Source organism: Balearica regulorum, chromosome 23, assembly GCF_011004875.1.
Source record: "Balearica regulorum gibbericeps isolate bBalReg1 chromosome 23, bBalReg1.pri, whole genome shotgun sequence".
Lineage (NCBI taxonomy): Eukaryota > Metazoa > Chordata > Aves > Gruiformes > Gruidae > Balearica > Balearica regulorum.
In genome coordinates, this window is record NC_046206.1 from 7,106,993 (window position 1) to 7,127,015 (window position 20,023).

At 49.5% G+C, this 20,023-nt stretch overlaps 1 protein-coding gene across 3 annotated transcripts in view; it reads left to right on the plus strand.

Moving 5' to 3' along the window:
• The first annotated feature begins 660 nt into the window (after nucleotides 1–660).
• The window catches only part of KIRREL3 (kirre like nephrin family adhesion molecule 3), a 328,668-nt gene continuing 309,305 nt past the window's right edge, over nucleotides 661–20,023 (plus strand). For all 3 annotated transcript variants that reach the window (XM_075774342.1, XM_075774343.1, XM_075774344.1), the window contains exon 1: nucleotides 661–903. In XM_075774342.1, the coding sequence (XP_075630457.1) occupies nucleotides 843–903 (61 nt within the window). In that variant the 5' untranslated portion in view covers nucleotides 661–842. The remainder of the gene's footprint in view (nucleotides 904–20,023) is intronic.

The window sequence follows — 20,023 nt, forward strand, 5'->3', positions numbered from 1 at the left end:
AGTGGTCCTTAAAGGCAGGAGAAGGCCCCGTTTCCCCCCTCTGCCCCCCGCCTTGCTCCACACAGGTCACACGGGGGATGCATCGGCCTTGCAAAACCGCGCGCCCCCCTCCCCCCCCCCCCCCCCCAAAAAAACCCCCTCTGGAGCCGAAAGGGGAAAAAAAAACCCCGAAATAAAGTTTTTTGGGGGGAGGTGGGCGGGGAGGAGCCGCTGCTCCCCTCGGCTGCAACTGGGGGGCACTGGACGCCCCCCCCCCTTCCCCAAGAGCTGTGCGAGGCCGCCGGCTGTGAGGGGGTAACTCAGCCCGGGGGGGATGGGGGGTGGTATTTTTGTGCCCCCTCCCCGAACTGGAGCTCGGGGGGAGGCTCCGGCTGCTCCCCCCGAATCCCGGAGAGCGGGGGCAGGTGAGGACGGCGCCGGGGGGTGGCGTGGTGACGGGCAGCTAAGCCCCCCTTTGCAAATTTAAATATCGGGGGGGGGGAACCATGCACCTGCAAGCGTCTGGGGGTGCGCGCACACACCCCCCCCCCCGCCGTGCATCCCATCCCGGGCTGGCAGGCTGAGCCATCCCCCGGCTGCGAGCAAGTTACTCCCCTTTTAACCATCACTTTCCCTCCCTCCCCTTTTTTCTCTTCCCCCCCCCCCCCCTCAAAAAGCCAGGCTGCGCCGGCGAGGTTCGCTCCGCCAGTCAAGGCAGCGCTGCCGGGGGAGGAGCTGGGGGGGCGGCGGCGGCGGCGATGGAGCCGGGCGAGCGGAGCCGGCGGGCGGCGGCGGCCTGAAGCCCCCCGCCGGCGGCGGCAGCGGAGCCCCCCCTACCCCCGGCGCCGAGCCCACCCTGAGGAATGAGCGCTTTCCAGGCAGACCTCCTCCTCCTCCTCCTCGGGTGCTTCCTGCTCAGCCACGGTAGGACCCGGCGCCGCACTTAGTTTCCGAGCGGGGCGGACGGGAGAAGCTGGGGTGGGGGGGTGTGGGGTATCTCCGGGTTGGGGGGGGGTCGAGGGTGGGTGGGGGGCTGCGTGTGGTTTTTGCTCTTTGCACAAGGGGGGGAAAAAAGGTGGGGGGGAGAGAGGGAGGATTGCAGAGTTTTTCATGCATTTCTGGCGAGGCAGATTGCCTTTTTTTTTTAAAAAAAAAAAAAAAAAGGAAAATCTTTAGCATGCAAATGAGTTCTTTCTGCTCCAGCTCCGTTAATTAGATCGTGTTTGTGTGTAAACACGGCTTTGCTCAGCAACAGCCCCCCCACCCCCCATCGCCAGCCAGTCCTTTCGCCGGTTCTGGGGAGGCGAGGGATGGATAATTTCGGTGGGGAGGCAGGAAGCCTCCTCGGCTGGCGGCAGAGGCAGCTCCGGCCCGGGGAGAGCCCGCCGGCTGGGCGGAGGAGCCTGCGGTTGCACCGCCGGGGCAGGGAGCGATTTGCTCCTGGGGAGGCTGGGGAAAGAGTGGTTTTGAATACAGCCAGCCCAGGGGAGGTGGGGAGGGCCCTGCGGTGGTGTTGGGGGGTGTCACAGCCGGATCCCACCTCCCCGATAGCACGGGAGCCGGGGCAGGAGTGTAGGAATCTGGAGGAATTTACCCCGTAACTTTGCTACCTGGTTGTCTTCCCCTCCCCAAAATACAAAAAAAAAAAAAAAAAATAAGGAAGGGTTTGGGGAGTGGGGGGCGCTTTGGGAAGCTGCCTTTGACGTGCTGCTGTGTGCCTGGTCCCTGGACTGTCTGTCACCTGTGGAGGACGCTGAGCTCCAGCCAGACCCAAGCTTCTCCTATCTGCTGCTCATCCCCTCGCAACGCTGGTGTCAAATACCATCTGTGTCACGCCGCCGTGGTCCCGAAGCCAGCTTTTGTGAGGGTAGGGCTTGGGGTTGCTTAAGCGAAAGAAAAACCAGCCCCAAACCCACGCAGCTAGTCCATCTGTTGATTAAATGAAGGATAAAACTTTCGGAGTGAGTAGTGCTTCTCAACGGGCAGCTGGTTTTTTTGCTCAGCCAGACATTATTGCTGAACATCCCCCACCATACGCTGTGTTTCCCACTATTCCCTGAGCAGGGACGCCGTGTTTAGAGGTGTCTGCGCTTCTGGTTGTCCTTACCTCTTCTTTTCCTGGGCTTGGATGTGATGTTGGGCTCCCACGCTGCCCTCCCTTCCCCTTTTCTCTTTCCCTCTCTCTGCTTGTACTAATATTCCTTCAGGGAGAAAGCTGTGTTTGCATTCGCTTTTGCTTCTGCACAAAAGAAACCCACTGTGTCTTCCATGTGGATTTCTGGCTGAACAAATTTGAACTCTCCCTGGTACAGCAGGGCACCAGCGGGTCCGGGGATATCAGCAATTTGGAAGCTGATCCTGGCCTTCTCGCATCTCTCCCTGCTCCCATGAATCTCTCAACTCCCTGCAGGTCAAATGGCAGTTTGCTAGTGGAGCTGAGTAAGTTTGTGTTTGGGATCCAGCGGGGATTTGTTGAGGTTTGGTTTGGGGTTTTTTTTCCCCCCCTCCTCCCTTTTGCAGCCATTATTTTTAATAAGGGCTAATGCACTCTTTAATAGCGCTTGTGTTCGAAAGCTGCCGTGGCTCTTCGGCTCTGCTGCGCGTAGCATGAGCTCAGTTGATTTGTCTCCTCTGTCTGTACCGTTAGGAGTGTGCATCTGGTACCTTGCTTATTCATGCCGGGCTACAAGGCAGAGATAGTGTCTTGCAGAGCATTTTCGGCTGTTTCCTCCCGTTGGATGAACCGAATGGTTTTCTATGGAGTTGCTGCTCGCAGTACACGAGAAAGGAGCTGTCAGTGGCATCGTGGCTTTCCCCTTTGGGGTGAAACTGTGCAAAGGATCCCTAATAGGATTTCATGCCAAGGATTCCTTAAACCACATGGCACTTTGTGGGAGGAAAGGCCTGGATGTAGGAACTGAAGCTTATTTTCCAGCACACGTTGTGTTTGCCTCCCCTTGAGCGGCTGCTGTGTCCAGATGCGGTGGCATTCGCTTTCCGTGGGCAAAGGTGCTCCTAAAGACTGGTGGGCTGTGGGGATGGGATGTCTGTTATGTGTGCACCCAGAGGGCAGTCGTGCCTCACTCTGGAGGGAGCCGGTGGGCCAAAACTCACTTGAAGGAACAATTAAAATCACTTAACCCTGCCCGTCAGGAGTTTCAGTGGCTCCTTTTTGTGGGCGAGGAGCAGGCAGAGCTGCGTTTGCTTGCCTGCAGCACCAAAGTGCCTTGAAGGGATTTGCCATGATGAGGCAGGCAGGACTTAAATTCCCTTGAGCCAAGGGCAGCAGGGATGGGAGGATCACCTCTGCTGAAAAACCTCACTTGGGATCTGTGGTCTGGATACTAGTTTAAAAAAAAAAAAGCTCCCTTGCACAAAGCCTCACTGAAAAGGCATTTTCCATCACTGGATCTGTACACCTATGCCCTTGGGTTTGTACTTCGTGGGCCCTGTGCCTCCTTGTGGCATGCTGGCATCCTGCTATTTCTGCAAACCGTGCAGGCTGGAACTTGGGCCCCCAGCTGAGCTTGCAGGAGAAAGGTGCTTGTTGTTCCCTGTCAGGGGCCACGCCGCACCTGGGTGCGCAAAGCACAAGCTTCTCTTGAGCTCTAGGAAGAGCAAATTGCCTTCCCTGGAGCATCCTCTGTCTTTCCCCCTTGCAAATGGTCTGAAGCCGCCTGCACTTTCTGAAAGTCGATAGGTCGGTGTTTCCTGTACAGGGCTGTTTTTCCCCTGGTATTGCTTGTTCTTCTACCTGCCTCCCTGAAAGCTGTCAGGACCACAGCTTTGGTGGAAGGCAAGATAAAGTCGAAGCACGATTTGCCTCCTGCGGAGACTAGATGTGTGGTGCCCCTTGGTGGGAAGAAACTGATGCTGCCATGAAACTAGCTGCCTTTGCTTGCGCGTGGGGAATAGCTTACCTCTTCCTCCTGCTCTGGTGTCAGCCAAACTGGGTGAGGCTGGAAGCAACTGGGGAGAGTGCCTGGGCTGTGTGAAGGAGCACTGCTGAAGACCTACAACCACCTCCTCTTACTAGCCTGTGCTGTAACAACCTAGATGAATTGGGCAGGATCTGAAATTTACCTTGGATGGGAAGATTTCTGCCTGTCTGGGACTCTCTTTCCGAAGGCACGTTTGCTTTCCCTCAGGGTGATGAATACCAAGTTCTCTGGGTGTTAGAGGCTGTGTTTTTCTCCTTCACAGTTCACTTGGTTCCTCCCTGGAAGCAAATGCTTTGTAAACTTCTGTCAGAGGGGCCCATTATTAGCAGCTGTGGCTCAACTTCCCAGTGGCTTGTCATCCTCCCCTGGGGTGGAGAGGGGTTAAATTATGCTGATGAGAGAAACCAGGCCAATGCCACCCATCACCACTGGTTAGGACTGGAGGATGAGGATTTTAGCATCTCAAGGGGGGGTTAGCAGGTGATAGGGAGCAAAAATATGAGCTTACAGGGTGCTGGGAGGTGTGTGTACAAAGACTGGTGACTTTGCTCTTCTCTCTCTGCAGCCCACTAGGTTGCTGTTGTCACCGAAATCCGGGAATAAACCTCGTAACACCAACGTAGTGTTAAAAGGCAGGCATTCTTTATTGCAGCGCTGGATGCACGGGGGATAGCTCCACCCAACGTGCATGCCAGGTGATCACCAACACACAGGTTATGTAGGATCAAAACATACATAGTCATCATTTTTCTCAGAAAAGGCAGTCCTATGATAATCATTTCTTAGACTCCATTTCCATATTCTCCTCCCCATCATGCATGCTCAGTGATTGGAGTCGGTGGTCCTCAGGGGTCTCTGGTGGTCATCAGTGCTCTTGCACCCGTGTCCGCTGGATGACCCCTTCACGCAGGCATGCGCAGTATCCTTGTTGTAGGTGCACCTGCCCACAGCAACTTACTTCATCAGATTAATATCTCCGAACCTATTGTTCAGTTTGGTAGGGACTGTACATGGAACAGAGCAGCATTGTACCTTGCCATGGTCAGTTAGCTTCGTGACCTATTACCTTGGTTACAAACTAATTATCTCAACCTGATTCTACAGTTTCTGTTTCATGGCCCCTATCCCATGGTTACACTGTGTCTGGCAACCATGAGCCTGGTAATGAGAAGCCCTGGAAATCTGTGGTTGTGATCCCTTTTTCAATTTAACTTCTGCCACGTAGCAAGCAGGGTAGTTTTGCAAGAGAAGCATGTTGGGCTGTTTCCTAAATCCATCAGGTGAATCTCAACACTGGGGAGCTGTTTGGGAAGTACAAGGAGTGCATATGGTGCTAGTAAATGAGCAAGGGCTAATGGGCTTTAAAAATTAAGCCAAGGAAGAGTACTAGCAGCACAAGAAGTTGCAACTAAAAAATGGTTGAGTAGAAGACAGTAATGGTTTGGAAAGGTGCTTTGTGAAGCTGGGAGGTCCTGCTGGCGGAAAGGTGCGGGTTTGGCAGGGCCATAGGAGTTAACAGCCGGGTTGCACAGGAGGGAAACTGAAGTAAGCCTCAAGTTGGAGCTGGTGTTGTCCAGCCTGTGCTGTCCCTGGGGAAAAAGCGCAGCTCTGCCTCTTCCGATGTCTGTTTTAACACAATTTAGATTTCCCCGTGCTTTTCCATCTTCAGTCTCTACCTCCTGCAGTGAGATTCGCGGGAGGACCACAGATGACTTTGCTCAAACTGGCTTTCTTGCAAGGTTTCAGTTATTTGAAAAGAACAAGGAGGAGGACCTGTGGTTTTGTTCAGGTGCCCTTTGCTGGAGGGAGGAAGGTGAGGAGAAACACCTGCCCTGATGCTCACGCTGCATCCCTGCTGGCCTCCCTCCTTCCAAGGTTCGGCGGAGGTCCCTGGGCAGTTTTTGCACAGCGCATCTCGGGCAGATGTGGATTACTTCTGTGCTTTCCTGTTGTTTTAGGGGACACCAACTGGAGTAGAAGCGTGCACAGAAATCCCTGACAGGTTACCAGCACCGTGTGTTACCAGCTCCCGGTCTCTCTGTAGCTGTTCTGCTTATGTTAGAATAAAAAGGCTCAACGCTCTTCTTTCTTTTGTAGCCGTAAATAAAGGGGAGAGGCCGGTGTGCCCCTTAGGGTGTGAATTGGCTGAGGATCAAGGCCTTTGAATAAACTGTTTTCCTACAAGCAGTCTGTGATGGAGAGTGTGACTGGCTTCAAACCTCTGATTTAATGATCAGTTTTTGCGAGTCTGTACTGTGCTCCTAGCTTTCAGCTCCGCAGTGTGCTGGAGGTGTGGTGTTGGGTGGAGGGGACTTCAGGAAAATGCTGCTGGAGCATTGGCTTTACATCACTTCCAGGCTCCTTCCAGTAGGATTTAACAGCTTTTTTTTTTTTTTTCCTTTTACTTATTTTAAAGACCATTAATAACCACAATTGGTGAAGGTTCTAATTTAGCTTCTGTTCAGGAGCAATGCAAGTCTTTTCTTTGACTTTCAGTGGGAGCTACCTCTGGCCAAAGAGAGCAGTAGTGACCGTGTACAAGCTTATTTTATAAATCAATAGGTAGTGAAGCAAATTGGTTGTAAATCAGCCTCTTACTTATTTGCTGAGATTTAAGGCAGTTGGTGGAACTGCGAGTTTTTAAGGCGGTTTGCCCTGCCTCGGGGCTGGCAGTTGTCCCAGCTCTTGCAGGGGGTGTGTGAATCCATCGCATGCAATATTAACTTCAAACGTGCCAGGAAACGTGCAGGATTTCTTTTCTCTTGGCTGGGAAGAACTGCAGTTTAAAGCCTGTGCTACTCTTTCCATGCTAGGGTTGAATAGCAGGATCCTGGTGCTACTCAGAGCTGGGTTTCTATTCCTCTACTTCGCTGCACCTTGGGGGATGTCTGTACTCCAAACTGCTTGAAGGGGGAAGAGGAAAATACCCATTTCTGAATTGTGCATTGTGGTAGGGCAGCGCAAACGCTGGGTTCTGGTCTTGGAAACTGTGGCCTAACAGATGTCCTGGTTCAATATGCCTTTTGAGACTATTTATTCATTGCCTCGCTGGCAGGACCCGTGCTCAAGTGTTTGCCTTTCCCTGGTGGCAGCGGTAGCAGCAGCCTCCGAAGTGCTGAAGGAGCTGTAGGTCACTTGGCTGTTACATGGCTCTTCCTTTTACTGAGCTGCATTAAACGGCTTAAAATCTAAATGTGCTTTGAGTGGTACCTCTAGGCTCTGGGCATCCTGCCTCTTAATGTCACATGCTATATAAGTGGGAGGTGGAACACTTGCATTGTTAAATTCAGATGCTAACTTCAGGATAAGATCTTGTCTTAATATGTTCATTCAACGCCCCCACTTGCCACAAAAGCTACAGCAAGCTTTTGGTCTGTTGCATTTTGGGCTTTCAGGGTGGAGCAGGACGTAATTGGTTTTTTTGAGGGCTTTGCCATAACTGCTGCTCATTAACCATTGATGGAAGCACATCAGACTTTCAACTAGGATAATGGATGCTTTCTTTTGTCTCCAATTACTTTGTGTTTGGTGGAATTGCTGTGCCAGTTTGATACGTATGCGGTCAGATGGTGGCTAATTCACCTCTTAAGTGCTAGTGAATTTATGTTCTTAGGTCTGTTGTTGTCATTTTCAATATGGCATGTGGCAAAGCCGTGGTGTGTACACCCTGCTTGGGTGTGCCAGGATCTGACTGGATGCTGCAGCACCTAAAGGCTGAAAACTTCAGGGGCCTTTTGGGTGAGCAACCCTGTCTTTGTGGGAGGGGAAACACAGACGATGTCGGATAATGTTTTTTAAGAAGCTTGCTGCCCAGCAGGATGCATGCTGCAGGTTAGAGGAGCCTTATTAATTACAGATTAAATATGCACCAATAGTGGAAGGGATGAACTCTTTCAAACTTCCTCTTGGATGAAGGATCAAAGCTTTGTGCTGTGGGTCCAGTATTACTTTATTTTTCCCTGAGCAGGGAGTGAGAGCGGGAGAAGCCATTGGGATTGGAGTCCCACCTTGCATTTTGGGCAGGTGTTCACTCATTAATTTAATATTGCCTCACTCATTAGAAGATCAGAAATGAAGGGCCTGAATCCTTCTCAGGCTTCCCCCCCCTCCTCCACTAGCATAAATGAGTATTCAAGCTGTATGCTGCCAGTCAGTAAATGTCAATATTGGATAAGTGTTTCCTTTATATCACTGCAATTTAGCATAAGCTGCTTGGAAACAAATGTCTTCCATAAGCATGAGGTGTTTCAGTAAGTACACAGTCAACATTACTATGAGGATTAAATAAATGTCAGCCCCACTTGTATGCTCAGCATCAAGTTAAGACAGCCGAACTTGCGTAACGGCCAGCATGGCAGTGACAACAGGAGGGATTTTGTGAGTCTCTGTGGAGAATGTGGGATGGAAAGAGCTGCTTTGGATGGAGGTACTTGGATTGGTGCAGAAGCACCTTACAGGAGGAGGTAGCTGATGGTGCAAAGGGATACATGGACCTCCCTTCAGACTAACAGGTCTGCTCGCTCTTTGGTACTGTCTGGGAACCCAAAGATGAAAACTTGATTCAGCCAGCATTGGCTTGAGCAGGTGGAGTTGCTGGCTCAGGATGAGCACCCTTCTGCAGATCTGCCCGGGCCACCAGTGCTTGGATGGATCTGCCTCTGCCTTTTCCAGTGCAAACTGGGAGTTGCTTGGCTGCAGTTGGCAAGGTTCTGCTGTCACCTACTTTGAGAACTGCCTATAAGCCCTGAGCTTGCCTACAGCTCAAGGCTTCCCAAAGCCATGGAGAATCGTAAAGTGACGTTGATCCATGCTGGCAAGGCTTATGCACGTGTAGGTGGCTGAAGGGTGGTGGTCACCTTTGGCTGCTCTGCCTTCGGTTGTGTGAATCAGTTTCTCTCTGCCAAACAGGCAAGGGCATCTGGCGTCTGTAAAGGGATCTAAATCCAGCCAGCACATTGAGGTGTTGCTCAATTTTCAGCAGAGGTTCAAATAATTTCTTCAAGCTGTATGTGCAGGAAAACCCTGCTCTTTACCACCCCTCACTTTGCATCTTCACCAGTCACCCTGAGATGTTGCTGGATGCTGTCTTGGTCCATGGCAAGCTCTGCTAGCAAGGAGAGAGAATCTGGGAGCACGGTGGGGGCCTGAGCTGGGTGTGTTTCCATTCCCAACGATGCAAAACTGCTGCTTTCTCCCCAGCTGGCAAGTAGCTGACTGTAGCCACTTGTTCCCAGCTGCACAAAAATAACTGTAGACAAAATCGTTAGCAGTCAGATGAGCCTTATCAGCTCCTCTAATGCCTGTCTCTGCCTCTGGTCTGCATGGACTTGTTACCCTGCAGAATGTGTCTTTTAATGACTGGCTATTGCTGTTCCAGGTGACTTAGCAGAGCATCCCAGTCGTGTCCTAGCAGCCCCTGTGAGCAGACGGAGTCTTTTTTCAGCTCGCTCGTAGAGCGGAGTCTAGCTGTGGCTCTTGCCTCGTTAGGCTGTGCATTTACAGCGCTGAAGAAACAGCTTGTGGACATGGGGGTGTCTTAATTCAGACTAGAGGAGGGGAGCGCAGGGGGTGTGTGGGGGAAGGAATACCCGAGTATTTTTGAATCTCAAACCAGGTCACCTGGCAGAGCCAATGCAGCTTTTATCGTCACTTTTTCAGTTCAGCCTGGCGGTGGCAGCAGCAGCGCTTGCATGGAGCAGAGTGGTCTGCTCCAAACTGCCAATGTCGGGCTCCTTTGGGGAGGTGCGAGGTGGCCCGCTGGGTTCCAGCTCTGCGGGGAGGCTGAGAGCACCAAGCCTGAGGTTTGGGGTTGAGCAACCAAGGCCATTACCCCTCCTGTGCTGCAGGGAGGTTGCTTGAGGGTTGGGGTGGAGAGAAGTATCGGGGGCCTTCTGAAGTTCTCCTCCATCTCCTGAGGAGCAATGGTCACCCCGTTGCGTGGTTAGACGCATCTCTGGACAACAGGGCAGACCTTGAGATAACGCTGCCTGGGAGCACGTAGCAGCCATACAGATGCCATTAACTTCCTCAAAAAGCAGGAAGGGTGAAGGTGTTGGAGGGGGATGTGGGGCTGTGCCTGACTCGCTGCTGCTTGGCCTCCATGCACGAGTTTGGTGGTGCAGTGCACGGAGGTGATGAACCCCCTCCCCGTGCACCTTTAGTGGGGTGTGGGGTCAGTGGTGCCTTGCTGGGTTGTTTTTCCTGAGAGCTAATCCTGGGAGTGTGATTTAACACTCCTCTCCTTCTGGCTGTGTCTTTAATAAGCTGGGAGTGACGGGGCCACCCCCCCCCCCCCACAAGTGCTGAAGAAACAGAACCAACAGATGCTAAAATTAGGCACAGCTGTTTGCAGTGTTTTGTCCTCCCGATCACAGAGTCTGATGCTGTCTACGCTTATTCCTCATCTTGTCCAGAGACTAAAAAGGTGTAAGATGTCAAAGCTTGGAGTGGCTGTAAATTAACTCCTTCTGTCTAAGCTGAAGCCCGATGTACTGGTAGATGGGAGATTTCTTGTGATTTCCTTTATTTGCGCTTATAATGGTGGAAATTGGCAGGTAACCTCAAGATGGGCATCTTCTTTCTGTACTGGGAGACAATACTGCTGGTTTTCCCTTGCTTATAAGCTTCCCCATCAGAGACCAAGGGAAACATCTGCTGTCCCTCAGCCGTTACGTGCCCAAACCCAGTTCTTGAGTGCAGCTCAGATAACTGCTGCAGTCCAGCTTGGTCTCGGTGTGCCTAAAGCTGTCCTGATCCATCACCACCTCCCAGGTATTGTGATCTGCTCTCGCTTTGTCAAGGTGGAAGATTCGCTGAGCGCTTTTTCTTGATTAGTATGCAGACTTTGCATTTGTGGTTTGGCTGTTGGGGTGGGCATCATCCCATGTGGCTGCTCTTTCCCCACCGTCTGGGGTATGTTTGCTCCTGACTGAACGGAGGAGGCTTTTTAAGAGATGATGGCTGTCTCTGTTGCCTGCCACCCCTTGGAAAATGCTCGTTCCCCTTCTCTTGGGTTGTAGCGTAGTGGCTCGGTGTCAACCATACAGAGATGTATGCTTCAGAAAGGGCAGAGGGGAAAACTTCATGGGAGAGCAGAAGTGCCTTTTGCTGTCAAGACCAGAACAGTGTAAATGTCGCCTCCTGACAGATCCGCGATGATAGCAGCAGCAGTGCTGTTGGGCTGGATGTGAGTCGGGGTCTTGTGTGGTGTTGTAAGTCTGAGGGATCATTTTCTTTTTCTCTGCCTCTTGTGCAAGCATCTATCTCCTGTGGCAGGAACAGTTTCTGAAGATTCCTCTTGCTCCAGTCATGCATAAAATGATAATATTGGTTTAAGATAGACACTTGTGATAAACTAGGAAACACGGTGCCCTTTGAAATCTTCAAAGCCCTCTTCCATCAAATGGGCTGGCTAGAAAGGCAACTGCCAGGGCATTCTGATTGCTGTGCTTCGGGTGCTAGCCTCCTCCTAAGGTCACATTTACTTTTAAAGAGCTGACACCTCTCACCTTCCTCTCCTTCTCTTGGGAGGTGCCGACTGCATCAAGGTGGTATCTGCTACGCTTGCTCACCATCTCTGTGCAGCTTCTTGTGTACTACCTGTGATCTCTCAAATTTGCCTTTTTTTTTTTATTAACCTTTCTGCAATGGAAGCAAACCAGAAGGGGGAAGTGCTAACCAGGCAAAGCAGTTTTTTCCTGGGAGTGAGTAGGGATGAGGAGGAACAAGGAGGGGAAGAGTGAAGCATCTCTTCTCAAAGAAAAGAAAAGGCCAATATGCAATTGCCAAATGGGTGATGTTCCTTGACGGTGTCTTTACAGTGGTGGTTGTAGCAAACTTTTTATCCAGCATAGTGATTTTTTTTCTGCAGCTGGTAGGTTTCTCTCCATGGCTTGGCTTTCTCCCAAGCATACACAGAAATCCATGTAGGGCTGTTAACCTGTGCAAGTTACTGCTGACTTGAGCAGATCAGAGTTGCTGTCCCAGTGGAAGCATTTTATTCAAAATCAGGAAGAAAAGTTGAAGTTTTGAAACTTGTTGTGGAGCAGGAAACATCCAAGAATTATGGATTGGAAACTTTGAAGTGGACTTGCCAAAATAACATGTTTGGATATTTGCAGTTTTAACACTGAGTTCAGGAAGGGGTTTTTTTTTGTGCATGAAGGATGGCAGGTACCACGTCCTTGGGTAGATGAAGGGATGCTGGGAAGCTGTTGTAGGAACTGTTTGACTATCAGTTGCTGATCACCCTTCTCCGGAGTTTGGAAATAGGATGCAGATCTCTTCTTGCCTTTGGCCTGGCCACTGAACTCACCATGATGGCTCTCACAGCGTGCCAGTTTGTCACGGTATATTTAATTCTAAAACAGTGTTAACCTGATCTATGTGTCCATAAAGCATCTTGTGGTAGGTTTAATACAATTACGTTTTATTGTCTAACACAGTTTATTTCTCTTGATCTGGTTGCGTCCTTTTCTTACCCGTTCTCCTGTACACCATGAGGACATCATGTGCCTTACTTGCTCGTCTCTGAAAGCACCTTTAAAATCAGCTCATAATTACTGGAAAATATGGAAAGATTATAAAGGTGCCATGATATTCATCTGGCCCTGGTGTATTGAGCAGGTGAAGAAAGGACCTAAGAGGCAATTGAAGAGATTGATGGGCAGTAATAGGTATAATAGTAATTTTTGTCCTGTGTTTTTAATAGTGATAGACGAAAAATGCAGCTGGAGCCCCCATGCGGAGACCAAGAGATGCAGTTAAATTACAGAGGCTTCTTAACTTAATGAGGCCACGTAATAAAAATGAGGCATAATGAGCAAAGTGTAATAGTACTATTATGGTTACGAGTGCTTTAGCAGAGGGCTAAGCAGGCAGTGCCTCGATGTGCTGGGGGATGATCTCTCTGGGAGGAAGGGCTTTCCTGGTTGGGATGAAGATGAGGAGACTTGGAAAAATATTGGCTAGCCAAGTAACATGCTTACCTGTCATCTGATGGGAATGAACGAGTAGGTGGAGCACCAGGCGTGGCTGATCTCCCATGGTTTTGGGTGAGTCTCCGTTCTTGGTTTTATTTGCTTTATGTAACCTTGGGGAAGTCCGCACAAGCCTCCTTGCTACGTAGATGAAATTGCGAGCGGGGTGTGATTTTTGTGACACGAAGGTGAAGCAATGGGATTTTTTTAACAGCCTGGAGGCAGGACGTGCGGGGAATTGATGGGCAGGCTCTGAGAGGCTGGCCAGGGCTGCAGCAGGTTTGCGTGCCAGCGCCTGGATTTGGAGACTCAGCGCTGAGGCTTCCATTAGCTGGATTGGGGCCTTTTTGGGGGTGGAGGTGGGAAGTGGATTAGCATCTGCAGAACGGTTTACGTCTCTGCTGCTGTTAAATGTAGTTAAACTTGAGCGACTTCTAATCTAATAATGAAAGGAAGAGAAATAAGTGTTCTCAGTGATGCATGCCCCTCACGGTAAGTACTAATTGAAAACAGATATTTACTTTAAAATGAAAATGTAATACGATAAATGGTGGGTTGAGAATTTCGCGCACGTAGGAGGGAGAAGTGAATGCGTGCAACCTCCCATCTGCTCTGCCCAAGCTTCATGTCCAACTAGGAGCAGGATCTCCCACACCGTGGGGCTGTTGGGCTGGGAAGCCTGGAGAAAGGACCAGGGGCTTGTGTTAGAGCAGGGCTCAGAGCCTTCCTTTGCTAAATTTAGGTGCTCTGAAGTTCTCTTCATCTGACCTTGGTCTGCTGAGGACCTTCCAAGCTGGGCTTCTGTTTCTCCTCCTTGCAAACCTTTCCCAGCTGGAGCTCCAGGTGAAGGAGAGGTTAAGCCTTTTAAGACTGGGGAAGTACCATCTCTCTTGTCACTAGGGTGGTGGGGCCAGGCAATGGTGGTCATCCTCTTCCTGATGGTCTCTGCTGCTTGAGATGCACCTTGCTGCCCTGAGCTGGCCGTCCTGGCCAGTAGCCCTGGCTTGGTAGGTGAGGTGGCCAGTGCTGAAGAGATGCTGATCATCCCTGCGTCTTTTGGGGGCTGCTGGAGGAGCATCAGGGGCACCTCTGGTCCCCTTGGCAATCTGAATGGGTGCTGATCCCTTGAGCAGACCCTTGGCTGTGAGTGCTGAGGCTGTAGCACCCCTTGCTTCTTGTCCTCTGTTTGTCCACCCTTGTCTTGTCCCCTGTCTCAAGGCATTGTTCCAGCAGCTGAAGCCAGTCGCAGTGCTTTTTAAAGTAGTTTGTAGGCAAAGCTCAGTGCTGTGTGACGGGTGACCATTAAAGGATGCTCCCTGACAAAAGCCTCTCCCCTCCCAGCACTGTAATCTTCGGAGGGAAGCAGCCTGGCCCTAATCCCTTTGTGCAGACTTCCTGCTTGTTTCTTCATATGGGTGCATTTGTATAATTTGCATTTTGCACTCTGATCGTATGCATAGAATTCAAATCGAAATGGGGGCTTGAATAGATTTGCATGCTAATGAGGCAGTGGCTTTATTTATTTATTTGGAGCCCTCTCAAGCAGGCAGCAGTGTGTTGGAAAGCAACTCGTGCAGCTCTGGTGACAGAGCTTCCCAGCAGTGTGAGGACCCTTGGGATTTTTCCCAAGACCTACTTGCCCCCTGTGCGTAAGTGCTTGAAGCTGGTGGCCTCTGGCCTTGGCTCAGTCCTTCTGAACCCCTGCAGAGGCAGCTGTCCATGGAGATCAGAGGGTAGCTTCAGCCCACCTTAACTAACCAGAGATGCCTCTTTAATGTTGTACTGGTGCTAACTGGGTCTGGACTTGCCATGCGGTGAAGTGGAAACACTACTGTGTTAGAGCTGGTTATGGCCAGCACGAGCCACTTGATGCTGAGTGCAGTGGTCCGTGGGCAAAATAATTGGAGGATGCCCCCGTTGTCTCCTTGACTTTGCAGTAGTCCTCTGGGTGAGCATGGGTACCTGCTGGCCTCAGCTACCTGCCTTCCTCATCAGACCATGACCCTTCCCTTCATCGCAGGGCTCTTATTTCTGGTGTCTTTCAGCAGCTGACCTTGGGATGTTGCATATGGGCTTTGGCTGTGACGATGCCCATCAATCCTGCTCTGCTGCGGTGCTGCTGAGGCCAGGTTCCTTCAGCGCTGCTGTGGTCCACCCATGCTGTTTTCCCTCGGCGGGAGCCTTTCAGCCTCTTTCAAAGTCAGCAATAGAGAAGAAAGTTTGGAAATGTTGAGGAAGTGTCAGATAGAGAAGAGGAAGACAAGGGCCAGAAGAAAAATGGTTTCTGAAATGCCACGCTGTTACTGGGGAGGAAGAAAGACACCGAAGCCTGGGTGCTTTGTTGAATTGCACCACTGTGTCCCTTTGCGTTCTCGCTCCCTGCCCCACACCTACAGCAGATACACCCGACACTGAGTTTAATACTCAGTCTCTCCGTGCCAGCTCTCCCTCCCCAGATGACTTCTGCAGCAGCTGAGTTCATTGCTGGCATGCTGAAAAACGGCCAAGTGAGGGCTTCTGAAATGGCGGCAGGAATTGGGTCACACCACGCTGCCCCAGGAGAGCGAGTTTCTCTCGGAGCAGTCTGGCTTCCAGTTATTATTTTACAGGGGATGTTAGAGGTTGATAAGGGAGCTGTTCTGACTGCCAGTGGGGCTTATTTGGGGCTTATTGTATGCTCCAGTTTATACTTTAATATAGTCAAAGGTGACTTACAACTTTAATATTAATTTTAAAACTGATTGCTCAAGTTTTTTTTTATCTATGTGAAACCAGATTAATCTCAGCCTTCCTTGATCCTGCTGGTAGCTTTTCTTTCCCTGACTGGAGACACGTGTGGTCTGTTGCACCAACAAAAGGCAAGAAGGAAGATGTTTGCATGGCGATAAATAATTGTCATGGGGTCTGCTTTTCTTCCAGAGAAATCTGTGCTCTGTGAGCTTGACAATGGCATCAGTGGGAGCTCTTGCTTTTGTACGAGGTTCTCTGCCCCGGCTTGTGGAGCGGGGCTCTGCTGAACAATGTCCGGCTTTGTGCTTCCCATAGAAATATCTTTTTTTTTTTTTTGTCGTTGTGTTTCTCCCCGGTTTTGCAGGCTCTCCATAATACATCTCCTTCCATGCAGCATTGTGCCGCTGGCATTACAATTTCTCACATGCTCGCCGTGCTGCTTGCAAGATGTTTTGTGCCCAAGACGACAATATTTCGTGGGGTGAGAAGGTGGCCTTGTGGCAGGGGCAGTGCGGTGGGCCATGGGCAGCTGGAGTTGAATAATTGTCCTGCTTTTGGCTCCTTGAGTGTCCTTGGGTGGTCATGCTAAGCTGGAGGATCCAACAGCTTGCCAGAGTGTGACAATGCTTCTGCCTCCCGGGTGCCTAATTTGGGGTGTTTCAGGCCACCTTTAATGCCAGGTGTTTGCCTGATACTTTGAGTAGACGTGATGTCTTTCAAGATGACCAAAGTCAGATGCCCAAAACTGAGTTGCTTTTGGCAAAACTCAGCATTAATGCTAGGCTGCTGGGTTGCCTTTGGAAGTGGAGGCTGGTGCTTTCATAGGTAATAATCCCAAATCTTGTTGTTTTAAGGGAATCCCCTTGACGTAGCTCCAGGATGCTTGGTGGCTAACTGTTTTGCTGTAGATGCTCTGGGTCTAGGAGTAGCCTTGCTGGTGCTGCTAGTCTGTGCAGCATCAGTGGGTGGTTGATCTTTGAAATTGGAAGAAAAGGATCGGAGTTGTTACTCTGAAGACCTGTGGTCATGAAGCTTCGTGTCTGGAGCATCGTTCAGCCCATCTACCAGTGGCACTGGTTAAATTTACCTCAAACAATGAGTTTATAGTGCACTGTACTGGGAGCATTCTCCGTACCTTGGTGAATGATTGCTAGAATCAAATGCTCTGTAGCCAACCTTTAGCTCTTTTCTGTTTTGCGTGTGGGATAGCACTTCACTGGTGGCCCATGTTTTCCAAAATACCTCCCAAATGCTGCCTGTAGCTTTTCTCATCCCAGCCTCACGAAGAAGTGCTTTTCAGAGCTTGTTATTCCATGCATGCTGCAACTCGTTGTATATAACTATGCTGGATAGATGGGCTGGGAATTGAATAAGCTGTGTGAATCTGATGATGGCAGATGAGGGGAACTGAGGCACAGAAGTCTGCAGCAGAGATCCATCACTAGTTGGTGTCTCCTGGGGGGAGAAAATAGGTTTTCTTGCTAGAGCTACCCCATGTCTGTCTCTTCCCCATGTTGTATTTCAGCCTGGGGTGGGAAACCATCAGGTATTGTGTTGGCTCAGAAGCCGAATAGGAATGATCTTAAAACAGTGACGAGACCAAAGAGCCATTAAAGGCAAGACTTGACACTGTGCAAGCGAATGCCAAACAGCAGCCACATAAATCCCATTTGTTGTACATTTCGGAGCTTAATGAGACAGAAATCGCATGGCAATTGTCATATGTGAAGGCAGAGATTGCTAGTTTGCATTTAACTAAAGCAACCGCCGTATGTGGCACCAGCGCCTGAAACTAAGCGGTGGTACCCACTCGCTGCATTACTGCTGTGATGGGGAATGTACCTTGTGTAGCTGCAAACTGCTGGTTGCCCTGAAACTCAACATCTGTCCTGTGTGTGTATATAAACTCCTTGGCAGCCACACCTGGTTCTCTTGTTGTCTTGGAGGTCACTAGCCTTACGCCTTCTCCAAAGTACTCAAGGGTCGCATTCTTCATGTAAAGAATTAAGGTGCGCAATAATCAACTCCAGGAACCCAATTTTTGCATTATTTCCCTAGGATATGGGTATTAAAAATGTGCAGGATGTCCTTTGGAGTGGTTTGTAGGAAGTTGTACAGAGCATTACTCTGGGATGGCTGAATGCTGTATGGCCAGAAGTAGGCTGAAGCCCTGATGGCTGAGCCGTCCTGCACCGATACACACTTCAAACTATTTCCAAAGCTCTGCGCGTCATCGACTTGTCTGTATATTGCTCTTGGCAGTTTGCACGCTGGGTGGAGAAAGATTTCGATGATATTACCTTATGAGACTGCGGCAATACTTAGCCACAGCTTCGCACCTTGGTCAGGAGGTAATATCATGCCTGCTTTTGCCAAAGCAGTTGTTATTTTTAATAGGAGGGGTGTTTCTACCTTAGACACCTACCTGTGGTAGCCCTGGTTTGAAAAACACCGTGTTAAAAATTACCTAGGCAGCACCTCTAGCAAAGATGTTTCCAAGGGGTGGAAATGCTTCTGGGAATCATCTCAATCCTGTGTAAACCATCAAGCTTGCCTCATTTTTTTCCAGTGTAAACCTATATCTATTTAAAATTAGTTGAACAATAGAAAGGTATTAATGTCATGATAATGTATTATCTTAGGTAACTTGCTTCATCTCTGCTAATTTGTGCCTTAGCTTTCCAGATAATGTTCATAAATTGCTAAAGCAGTATTTTAATATTAAACATAAGCTACAGTCTTTTTGACAACTGTTACAGAATGGGCTGTGTATGGAGCTCTGAAATGGATTTTTTTTTTCCCCCCCTTGCCTGTCTGAACTGAAAAGCTGAAGGAAATACTATATTGGGTTAACTGAAAATAAGACTGAAAATATTTGTTTTGGGTCAAATAAAACATTTCATCTGATATGATATGTTCTTTGTTCAGACTTAAACCCCATTTTTTTAAAAAAGTAAATTAACTTCAGAGATGTCTTGGGAAGAAAAAAATTCCAAATGTTTTGTGTAGAGGGGAAAATGTCTAAATAAAACACTTTCACTTTTGACACCCACTCGCCCCCTTTTCAGTCCGAACAATTGAATGGGTTTGATGGCAGTTCATGAATAGCATCAGTTGACCCACATCTGTATGTTGGAAGTATTATGCTGAAGATGCAGGGGGAAGAGCTAATGAGTCACTTTTCTAATGGTTATCTCGGTAGGTGAGAGAAGTACTGAAATTATGTATTTGAAGGAATAATGGGGCCCTAGTTAGATGACTAATTCTTGTTCTTAATCATCCTGGGGGCGATGAAGAAGGGGAAACTGTGAGTTGGATCATCCTGATTAGATGTGTTGTGGGTGAATAGCATTTTGCAGCTAGCCTAGAGCTTTGGGGGAAAAGAGGGGGAACCAAGACCAAGCTGACAGTCCCTGCTGCTTGCGTTGCAACGAATCCAGCTGGGTCATCCCTGGTGTTGACTCTGAGACTCGTGTGGTCTTTTCTCATCAAGAGAGGTCTCCTTGATGGTGTGATTCAGTGACACGCTGGGTCACTGAATCACTCCCTGCTGTTGATCATGCTTCATGGTCAGTTCCCTCAAAACATTATTAAATGCCTCTAGCACTCGACGAATCCTTACTGGGATATCTGAGACCCTCTCAATGTGATGAGAAACTCCCCAGGCCCTACTGTAAAGCACTTGGAGAAAACCCTCCTGAGATCTACTGCCTGTTGCTGTGCTGTTTTAAAGGTGAAGTGAGCAAAGGCTTGGAAAAATAGACTCGAGTAGGACCTCTGTACTGGTCCAGGTCTTCTCCTGAACAAGGGATGCTTCTCTGAATGCATCGCTTCCAAGTTTGCGCCTGGGGCACTGGGAAGGGTGCTATCTGTTTTAGTGGAGTAATTGAGCCATTGCATTGTCCTGGACATAGCAACTAATGATTTTTTCTGTATGATAATGCGTCTTCATTACTCTAGGGAAATCATCTGCTCCTGTGAAGACAGGCCTCTCATTCCTTTCATTGTGTGGGTTAAGGGGGAAGAGACTAATGGCTTAATTAAAAGGTTGGAGAGAAAAATCTGTCTTAACCCTTTTTTTTTGTATTTAAAGAGTACTGCATGTAGGAAGATCACATATGAAGGCACGTTACAGCCCAGCCTCGTCTAGTGGAGCTATTTGGTACCATTGCATCAAACAAGGGACACAAATGTCAGGTCTTCAATCTGTCACCCATGTCTCCCGTAAGCCATCTGCCCACTGGAGTAGGCTTGCGTAGGCGAGCACTGCATTTCTTTGTGGAAAACGCCAAGATTTATTCTGTATGAAAGGGGAACGTTATTTAAATCTGCACATTTTGCAGGATGTGAAAGCAGCTCCACGTAATATACAGCCTTCCTCTCCACTGGGACTGC